This window comes from Solea solea, chromosome 1, assembly GCF_958295425.1.
Source record: "Solea solea chromosome 1, fSolSol10.1, whole genome shotgun sequence".
NCBI lineage: Eukaryota > Metazoa > Chordata > Actinopteri > Pleuronectiformes > Soleidae > Solea > Solea solea.
Window position 1 is genome coordinate 10,137,432 of NC_081134.1, and position 11,092 is coordinate 10,148,523.

Consider the following 11,092-nt stretch of genomic DNA (forward strand, 5'->3'; position numbering starts at 1 on the left):
TCAGCTGTTGCCTACTTGCATGTCACCACGTGGGATTGTTTGTGCCATAAAGCCTCCATACGCATAACCCCAACCATTTCTGAGGTCAAAATCTACTCAAAGGTTGTAAAAATATTCATTACACACGGCTGCACTGAGAATGAAAATAATGATATCTACATTATTTTTTACAATGTCTAGTGTCGAGGGAGAGAAGACTTTCCTCCTATTGTTACTCTCAATACAAATACCATAACATTAAATGAAATTAAAGTCGAAAAACATTTGTATTAAGTATTCCACCCTTTAGCTGCTGTGGTGACAATTTATCCTGAGTTTTAAATGTCTTTTGTTTGCCACAGTCGGTGTCGACTGGGAAATCTTTGACGCTTGTCTATGACCCGTTAAATCTACGCCTCCAAAAAATTAAAATCTTATTTATTACAATGAAGTTATATGGTGTACAGCTCCTTTAGCCAATAAATAAAATAAAACTAAAATGGACAGGGAATTAAGGAAATAGAGCACAAAAGCAGCAGCAAAATCAAGCAGAAAAAAAACGTGTTTCCACTCAGCCACACCTCCACCACCTCGACTTCTTATTTTAACGGCCTTCATGACCTGAAGAGGGCACAAAAAAAGGCAAGCAGCATTATAATCAAGAATTAACAAAATAAGAAATGTCTCCCACAACTGCAGTGACATTTAAATTAGGTCTGCAACAATCAATTAATCAATCAGCAGAACATTCACCAGGTGCTGTTATAATTATCAACCACAAGCCTTATCACATGTGAGAAATCGTTATATCTGTTAGACTGATATTAAACTATTGATCATTTTATAGAAAAGAAACACAGATCAAACCCAGTGGGGACCTTCCACTCCTCACCAAGCGCAAAATAAACACAGAAAATGAACAGATATTTTGGTGGGTATGTAATTCCCATTTGTTTTTCAAAGCTTCGATTCACATCTGTCTCATTCGGTTCAGAGTGTGTTCGGTCCAACAGATGAGCCATGAAGTCTTAGGCTCTTCAGAATAGTGAGAAGGCAGATAAATGAGGAAGAGCATCAAATGGTTTCTGTTCACTGACTCTAGGATTATAAATTGGAAACCTTGAACTCTGTCTACAGCTGCTCGTTCTTTTAACCTCGGTGCCAAGAACATTGGTTAGTCAGGCAGTCGACAACAGAGCACCACTGGCTGTGAAGCCAGAGAGAAGGGACAACAGTCAGCGTGGCACGACTTAAGTCTGTGCTGTGCTGCAGAACGGCTATAAGGAATGAGTCGCATGTCTGTGGAGAGAGAGACTGGAAGACTTTCTCCCTCTATGGTCTGATGACGATGATGCCAGAATCAAACTTCTCAGTTGTAATTCAAAATGCTGCGTCTAGAGGAAAGCAGGCACAGTTCATTAACTATTTAACAAACGCACCCTGCCGCAGAGCACTGTGGCACTTTCAAGTGAGAAATTGAGAACAATGAAGAGAGGCAAGAAGTCCAGACTAATCTAAGTGTCAAAAACCACTTGGACTGGGTTGAGTTAATGCTCATAAAAGACTGTCACACTAGAACAAACAAGGAAATAATTTACTGAATCACAGAGGGGTGAGTGTTTGGAAAAAACAAAACAAAAAACAGAATACTTAAAACCAGTTTGTAAATCTATAGCCACTTTTAGACTGTAATGTTCCTTAAAACTAGGATAAACTGGCCAAAAAGTAGACAAATCTGGCCTAAATTTAAGAAAGTTGTGCTTATCATAAGCAATGAAATGGTGTAATGTTAGAAGACAAAGTTAGGTCTTTTTTTTTTCTTAAACAGTGTTAATTTTCACATTAAACTTGCTTGTCAAAATTGTTTCCTTTTAGGCAGAAATATAAGAACAATTTCACACAATTTTTACTTTCTTTCTTCCTTAACAAGCAAGTGCACATATGTACCTAATACAGTAGCCAGTGAGTTTATTTTCAAATCAGTCAAATTCAATGAATTTCCATTAAAACGGTGAGAAAGTTCATTTGTGAGCTTTATTTTCAAACCTGAAACCATTATTATAATGATTATTGGTCAATCGTTATAATAAGCAACAGTCATGAAGTGTTTCATCACGTAAGATTACTTTTTAAGATAATCACTTACCACTCTTTGATCTTAAAAAGAGGAACATCAAATTGTCACGGTGCCTCCAAGACACATGCACTTTAATTGTAATTTGACTATGTCGTGCTGTGCAGCAGCACTAACAACTGAATCCAGATTCGTCACCACAGTTCTTTACAGAGATTAGTCTCTAGAGACACGTTCTTCCTGTTCGTGTACCCATTTTTATTACCCACGGTTCAGGACTCGATGCACCTTCAAACATGTAAACAGCACATTTACATTTGCTTTGTCTGCTTTCATGTAGCGCTTTTGCTAATCTTCACATTCATCCAGGACCTTTCTATCACACTCTTGGTTTTCATGTCTTTCTCACTGCGTTGAGCTAATTGGTGGAACCAGGGATCTAAATACCAGCCCTTAGATTAGCTAATATCCATCTTCTACCGCTTTATCCTCAGGTTACGGCCATGACAACATAACATCGCAAGTCCAGAGGCGACGATAGATCGGTGTAGAGAAAATGGAAGAACAAAGCTTTCCCTTCATTATTGGATACAAATGAAGTTTCCCCATTACGATAAGAACTAGACGGAGACCAATTAGTTTATCCTATATGAAGATTTTTACTTAAATGACTGTTTATTATGTGCAATGAAGTGCTTTTGTTTCAATTAAACTCTTGTGATTTCTAAAGAAAAACGGATAAGGATTGAGATTTGACTCCGAGCAACAGAAAATATCCAGTAAACTCAGTTTCAGGATTGTGAATGACCACAAGAAGCTGCTGACCTCTCAAGTGTAGTTCCCAGTGTGCATGTGGGTTCTGTACGGGTTCTCCCACAGTCCAAAAACAGGCACATTTGGAATTTGGTCACAGTTTTTACTTTACTCTAGTTTATACACACACACAAAAATAATTAATCTATGCACACAATTCTGAAAACTTGGAAACTTGTTCTGTAGATGAATGACATGCCTCCAAATCAATTCAATTCCGAGCACGGGTCCATTTGTCACTAATTCCCATTCTTACACATTTCTGAACACACGTTGCATCATGCATCACGTCTGTTCACCTATAGAACCACTGACCTTCAAATGGCAAACACCCTGATTACCAATAAGTCTCGCTCCGTTATAAGAACACATCAATCGTACATCTGTGTAAATGAGGCCTCCGATGACTGATATGAAATATTCTATTTTTGTATCTGTGCACTGGTTGACCTTGTAGTGTTTCATTATTGAGTTGAATTAATGAGGAAAAAAAAAAACATCCATCATTCATTTTTTACCGCTTTATCCTCCTCATGAGAGTCGCGGGGGCCGCTGGTGCCAATCCCAGCTGACATGGGGTGAAAGGACAAGGTCACCTGTCCATCACAGGGCCACATATAGAGACAAACAACCATCCACTCTCACACTCACACCTACGGTCAAGTTTAGAGTGTCCAATTCACCTAATCCCCAAATCTGCATGTGCTTGGACTGTGGGAGGAAACCGGTGAAGAAAACCCACGCACACACGGGGAGAAAACAAGTAAAACAGACCTTATTTCCACTCACTTCTGAATATGTAAAGTGTCCTCAGAAAGCCAAAGCATACATTACCACCAGTCAATGTTTTTGTTGATGATAAGCATGTAAGCGTATTATAGCAGCGTGTGTGTGGTTTTTTTTTGTGGTCAGTTTGAAAAATGAGAGAATGTGATTTTTCACATTTTTTTTTCATTTTGCTTTGCGTCTGTGGAGGTTCGACAAAACTGTTTAAAGGAACACTTCACCCATTTGCATTTAGCTTTGTATTACTAGAATAGGGGGAGCATTTTTGAAAAATTGTGCTTCCCAACCTCAGTTTCCTTTGAGTGGAGAAATATCTTCATTCTTCTTTTTGCTACGTGCCCACCAGTGACACCTCTTACGAGTGCACTTTTTAAAGCCTCTCGTAAGACGACGGGACCTCATTCCCAGAATATAAACAGTGTCCGCCATCTTTGCTAACAGTTACCCTAACAGGACCAGGTGTCACAGGTAGGCATGTAACAAAGAAAAGAATAAAGATATTTCTCGACTCAGGGGAAATTGAGGTTTGGAAGCACAATTTGACGACACAAAAAAAATACTACCCCTAGTCTAGTAATATAAAGCTAAATGCAAATTGGTGAAGTATTCCTTTAAATCTTTTCCGTTTCTGACTAGAGTTTAGAGAAATGTTGCCCCAGTCTTTAAACTAAATTTGGGACCAAATGGACCTTAGATGTGAATGTGAATAGTTGTTTGGGTCTGTATGTTGTTCCTTTGATGAACTGCCTATCTTTTGATTGCGTACTCCACTTCTAATGCCCAATATCAGCTGGGACTGGATGCAGCCCCTCTGCCATCCTTGTCGCATAATCATAAATAATGAATGAACATCGTGTTTGACTTTGTAAACAAGTGGCGTTAATTAGAAATTATTCATTATTAATTATTTGTATGCTTAAAGATGAAGATGGTCTTGTCTTTCAGTCACATCGTGCTCCCCTGAGACTTTTTTTAACCTGTCACCACCACGCAGCATAGTTTTTTCTGAACCCAAATGAAAGCCTCCTGGATGTGACTGGATGCCATTTGTTTGGTTGAGGGGGTTTTGTCTGTCGCTGCTCGGTCCAGTGTTCGGACCCTTGATAGGGAAAGAGCAGAAAATGGAAAAGCAGAAGAAAAGAATCTGAAATGATGATTACAGATGGCACCCTATGATAACACTGTGAACAACAAGCTGTAGCACAGTAATCTGTGCAGGAGAATTGGTTCTGAAATCTTTGACTTTTCTATTCACAGCCAGAAGGTGCAGTTTCCCTTGGTGACGCGCTCGCCTTCAAAACTATGGTTCTGATCAGAGAAGTACTGTAATTACTATTAGAGTGGCACACTGTGGAGGCAATTTGATGTTGTGCGTATGTGCACATCAGCCCTTATCTCTTGGCAGTTGAAGATGATTATCCCTGACTGTAAAGGTTGCTAAAGGGCACAGTTGTATGGCTGCTTTTGTGCCGCTGACTAATTCTTTTCCCTCATCTTCCTGGTTTTGGAGTCTGCCGTGACTGCAGCAGAGATTAACTTCCCGTGAGACGTCACCGGAGTCTTTTGTGCTCTTGTTTTATTTAATGTCACAGAACTCACATGTTTTTTTTTTCCACAAAACAATTTACAGAGACACAGCAAGACAGACAGAGAGACATGAAAATGGCCGACAGTTTCATGCTGGCATCAAACACTGCTTACATCGAGGAAAATGTCCTGGATTTGAACACAAGGCAATAACACGAATGATAAAAAAAATGACACACATCGCTCCTCAGGGCAATGTGACAATCGTGCTTTTATCATGACCAAATTACAGAAACTGTTTTTCTTCTTGAATTAATGTAACTCGGAGCTGATTGATCCCAGGTTTTGATGTTTTTCAAAAGGTGTGAAATAGGTGAGGAGGGACGACCTAATTATGGCACCAAAGAAAACAAGGAAAGGAGACTGTGCAGTACGACGGTATGAGCTGTAATTATCAAACTTAAAATACAGTGTTAGTGTTGACCTGTTTTGGGTTTGCCGCTAACGACAGTGAGTCTCCTATGCAGATTATTTCAGTTCCAACAACATTGTCCATCACAGGGCCACATAGAGAGAAACAACCATTCACTCAATTTAGTGACCACCTAATCCCCATATTGCTGTTTTTGGACTGTGGGAGGAAGCCAGAGAACCTGGAGAAAACACACACACACACACACACACACGGAGAACATGCAAACAGGCCCTTGTTCCAACTGGGGCTCAAACCTTCTTCTTGCTGCAAAGGCAAGAGTGCTGGCCACAAAAGCTCACTAATATATTTAATTGTTAATATAATATATAAATTACAATTGTTTAATGTTGTGGAAAAAAAACCTCCGACTATGGTCAACAGGTCACAATTAACTCAGTAATAGTAAGGATACACCTGTTAAACCATTTATAAACTTTAACTGCAGCTTCAGACTTGAGAACTGGGATCAGTCCTCTCATTAAACTCTCAGCAAGTAAGAAGCGAATATGCACGTGTCCCAAACCTCCCCAAACTGTTCCTTCTCATAGAGCAAATTACATGTTGATGTCTTTATGTATGATGACGAGACTGGACGGTGCTTCCTCCACTCGTCTGCCTCTCAGAGCCAGCGTGACAACATTTTGGATAGAGCGCGAAACTCTCAGCAGGAGCTCCTTCAGTCCAGCTCGGTACTCCTGTCGGATCAGGCAGTAGAGCACCGGGTTGAGGCAGCTGTTTGCATGAGCCAGACACACGGTCAGTGGGAAGGCATAGGCCTGGGCGTTGTAGAAGGCTTTACTGAAGGGCACCATGTCAAATTTGATCAACACCCCCCACAGAGTGAGAGCCTGGTTGGGCAGCCAGCAGATGAAGAAGGACAGAACTACAATGGTGACAGAGCGGGTGACTTTGGAGCGGCGGCGGTGGCGACCGCGCTCACACTCTGACCTCTCTCCGACGCTTCCACTGTCCACACTGCTGACAACACGTCGGCTCAGGATGAACCTCAGGAGGAGGAGGTAGCAGACGCTGATGACAATCAAGGGCACTACAAATCCTAAGAGGACTTTTTGAGTTTGATAGAGTCCAAGCAGGACTTGTGGATCCCAGTGGTCTGAGTCGGAGTCGGAGAACCGCACCAGGCACAGCTCGTCGTCAGCCGATACCTGTCAACAACATAAGAGCATGAGAGGCTGCTGATCTACAACAGAGAATATCTTCTGTAAGCAAATCAAATTGGGAATGAAAGATTAGTCTCAAAACCTGGACTGTGGTGGAGTAGAGAGTGTGAGGCAGCGTAGCCACAAGTGACACCACCCAAATGGCTAAACTGACCCACTTGGCTCGAGCAGTGGTGATCCTGGGGCTTTCCATCTTCAGGGAGGTCACCAGGGAGCGGTAGCGGGTCACACTCATGGCGGTGAGGAAGAAGACACTGGCGTACATGTTGAGCGTGGTGACCGAGCTCACGATCTTACACATGACCCAGCCGAAGGGCCAGCGGAAGTCCAGCACCGTGTCCACGGCCCAGAAAGGCAAGGTGAGGACGAACTGGAGGTCGGTCAGCGCCAGGCTCATCACAAAGCAGTCAATGGAAGAGTGGTGGCGACCACGTCGGCGGGAGTGGAGCAAGAAGAGCGCCAGGAAGTTACCCACGAGTCCCAGGACACACACCACGAGGTAAACCAGGGCTATGAGAACTCGCACCTGTCAGACAATAACGTCAAGCGTCAAACAGGTAACATAAAAAACAACAGTTTCACACTTAATGTCCTGCATGCATTAAGGCAGAAAGGATAATTTGTATTACATGTCATTTAGCGACTTACAAGGGAATTGAGTACCACCTGACAGGGGTGGAGTTGTTGTGACTACGAGGTCTTCTGCACACAGGGCACCAATCTTTACCACTGAGTTACCCCACATTAGTGTTGGAGTGAGTGTCACTGCTCCAGCCAAACTGTCTGTACGCACTTTTAACTACTTTCCTCATCAGACAACATTTCGTCAGAAGGGAATTTTTCCACTCCAACAACAACATAATCCAGAACATGAGAACTAGTGAAGGTAATGCAGGGTTTACAGTGTGTGGAGCTGAGAGGAGCAGCATGAATGTCATCAGTCCACTAATGAAATTCTTGCTGCTGTAGCAGCTGCCACCCTGAGCTAATAGATGCACCACATATTATGTAGTTATTAGTAAAGTATAAAAGAATAATTGTTTTATCATTGTAATAATTGATAGTATTGTTTTAGTTTTGTATTTTTAATTGTTTAATATAATGCATTTTTTTTTTACTATCAATTAAAAATAATCAAACAAGTGAATATTCATCCCTATTCATTTCAAAGTAGTCTTTGTATGAACCTACTGCCAGGTTTGCGCTGTCTCCGTGCAGGTCCACTGAGGATTCCTTGGAGAGGATGTGAAGCCAGCAGTTCAGAGAGAAGTTAAAGGTTGCCAGGTTGGAGGCTGCTCCCGTGGAGCTGACCAATTTGGAAATTTCGCGCTCATCCTCTTCTCCACACACACTCAGAGAGGTCGGGGGTCCGAAGGCGCTGCCGTTGCTCTGCATGATGCCGCGGAGGTGAAAATTGGGGCTGGGTGAGTTACTTTTTCTCAAGCAAGTTGTGCAGTTTTGCCTCCTCTTTCAGACCAGCTCTCCAGAGTGCGGGCGCACTGCAGCGGAGGACGCAAACATCCTCAGCGTCCTTGTTCTGCTGCATGGAAGTGTTTCAAGTCTCAGCGGGAGATCAGAGGCTCATCATTTATTCTGGTGGCTCCTAAAAAGTATTTCTGCCTGCGTTTGGTTATTTTTACAGTAGTGGGGAGAAAAAACATGGGTGTGATTAAAAATGATCAAATGAGAGGCAGCCGACTTCGGAGCGTTCAGCTTGAAGTCTGACTAGTTGATGCAACATCTCCCTCTCCTCCTCTTCCCTCCTCCTCTTTCTCACTCGGTGACGCTGTCAGCATCCACAGACTGGAAGCGTTTATACTCAGCGGACTCTTCCTCCACCGCACGGTGGCGCACGCGCGCGCCTTCGACATGCAACATGTTTTTTTTGTTTGTTGTTTTTTTTAAATCATTATCTTCCTGCAAAAATTGAAAGAGGACAACTCACTTTGTATGGCAGGGAAACTGAGAACTTCAGCTGATGTCTTCCCTCTCATGATGTTTAAAAAAAGGTGGATTCCATTTAGATGTTTCAATATGCACAACTAACGACAAAACCAAAAATACACAGAGCAAATAAACAAATAAGCTCTAAAATGACATCTGCTAAACGTTTATTACATAAATGATGAGCCCACAACTTCAAAGTATCACCATTTACATCACGCCAAACTAGTTTGAAACAACACAGACACAGCCACAGCAAGAGGCAACACTATCTCCCAGTGTTTGTCTCTCTCTACCTGTGTGTGTGTGTGTGTGTGTGTGTCTCTGTCTCTCTCACAGCTCCTAACAGCAATCATCATGTCTGATCTTTAATCGATCACCCTCCACTTCAAACCACGTCAGCTGTTTTTTCCTTTTTTTCCTCTTTCCATAAAAGTATGCCCCCCCAACAATTTTCATCACCAGCCACAGTATTTACAGTTGTGTGATTGTTTTTTTTTTGTTTGTTTTTGTTTTACCAGTTTTTATCCTGTACTTGAGCCACTGCAACACTCTAACTTCTCCCAAATGCGGCTCAGTGAAGGATCTTGATCTCAGTGTTTCTGCTTTCTTTTGATTTAAAGCCGCGTTGCATGCTTTGCACGTCTCACAATTCACTTGTATTGAATTGTATTTGCTTCTCTTGTATTCTTGTGTTCAAAATGTACCTATTTTTTAAAATTGTTTCCATGTTGTGTGACCCACTGATGAATTGTGCCAGTGCTGTCTTACAGAAAAACCCACACCAATTGTATTAAATAGATGTATCTCGAATAAGTAAATAGTAAAAACTTATTTGGCAGCTGTAGAACATTCTGATTCTGGTCTGTTTCTATTTTGTAAAGTTAAACTACAGTATGTTGCAGGCCACCTTTTCTGTATTGTGTTGTATTTATATGCTATAACCTACCATTTCATATATAGTGGGTTTTTTCTCTCTCTCTGTCTCTGTCATGTAGCAAACAAATCACACTCTCAGATACTGCGCCAATCATTACCTTTAAAATTCCCTAACCTGATGAGAAATGTGCAACCACACAGGATGGTATCTCCACAACCACGTTTCCGTAGCATTCAAAGTTGTTTGAATTTGCATCTAAAATGCACATCAGAAGAATCAGATTTCAAAAGGCCTTTGGCGTTTGTGAGAGCCAGAGAAGAGAGAGAGAGAGTGAATGCTTTTGATTTGCATTTCTTATAGGTAACGGTCAGGATTCACCTAACACCAGCTGTGGTGAGCTGAGCGGGGGATTGAATGCACAAAAAAGAAGATATTTTGTCATTTTCTTAAGCTTTAACAAGTCACAGTGAACTTGCTTGAGTAGTTAAAAACTAATCAGCCAATTTGCACAAAAGTGTTTGTGATTCACTGCAAAAATTCCTCCACTTTTCCTCATGGGACATTATATAATAATAATAAAAAACTCTTTCAAAATTCTGCTTTTTGGGTCTGAAGGCCAATTTAAAAAAAGTTTGCGATTAATGTTTTTCTCATTCACAATTCCCTTTCTGATTATGGAACTATCAATTAAAAAAAAAAGTATTTGTTAACTCTCTTTCATCTTCTTTTGATTCATTTTGAAAGCATGCAAGGAAAAGCACCCCAAAGCCACTACTGTGCGATCTGCTGGATCTTTCTAAAACCCCTAAAGATGTTTCATTTAATTTTCATCATTTCCATTTTATTTTTCAGTAAATAAAAACAAAGGGTGTGTGTATAGTATGTCGTCCAAAATCATCACATACTAACCTATGACTTTTTTGACTGATTTTGAATGACATACTAACCTATGACTTTCATGACTGATTTTGGACGACATACTATACTATGACTTTTTTGACTGATTTTGGACGACATACTAACCTATGACTTTTTTGACACATTTTGGACGACATACTAACCTATGACTTTTTTGACACATTTTGGACGACATACTAACCTATGACTTTCTTGACTGATTTTGGACGACATAATAACCTATGACTTTTTTGACACATTTTGGACGACATACTAACCTATGACTTTTTTGACTGATTTTGGACGACATACTAACCTATGACTTTTTTGACACATTTTGGACGACATACTAACCTATGACTTTTTTGACACATTTTGGACGACATACTAACCTATGACTTTTTTGATGGATTTTGGGCGACATACTAACCTATGACTTTTTTGACTGATTTTGGACCACATACTAACCTATGACTTATTGACTGATTTTGGACGACATACTAACCTATGACTTTTTTGACTGATTTTGGACGACA

At 40.9% G+C, this 11,092-nt stretch overlaps 1 protein-coding gene across 1 annotated transcript; it reads right to left on the reverse strand.

Annotated features, from left to right (window-relative positions):
• Positions 1-5,250: 5,250 nt before the first annotated feature.
• LOC131472375 (relaxin-3 receptor 1-like) lies at positions 5,251-8,687 on the reverse strand. Its single transcript, XM_058649484.1, has 3 exons — positions 8,027-8,687; positions 6,918-7,361; positions 5,251-6,820 (listed from the first exon to the last, which is right to left on the reverse strand). The coding sequence occupies exons 1-3, from the start codon at positions 8,228-8,230 to the stop codon at positions 6,209-6,211; spliced, it is 1,260 nt and encodes a 419-aa protein (XP_058505467.1). The 5' UTR covers positions 8,231-8,687; the 3' UTR covers positions 5,251-6,208.
• Positions 8,688-11,092: the final 2,405 nt, after the last annotated feature.

Excerpts from the sequence above, each read along its gene's own strand:
- LOC131472375 (XM_058649484.1), bottom strand. The coding sequence starts at position 8,230 with ATGCAGAGCAACGGCAGCGCCTTCGGACCCCCGACCTCTCTGAGTGTG. Across the intron at positions 7,362-8,026 it reads GAGACAGCGCAAACCTGGCA|GTGCGAGTTCTCATAGCCCT; the intron begins GTAGGTTCATAC and ends ATTGTCTGACAG. Across the intron at positions 6,821-6,917 it reads TCTACTCCACCACAGTCCAG|GTATCGGCTGACGACGAGCT; the intron begins GTTTTGAGACTA and ends TGTTGTTGACAG.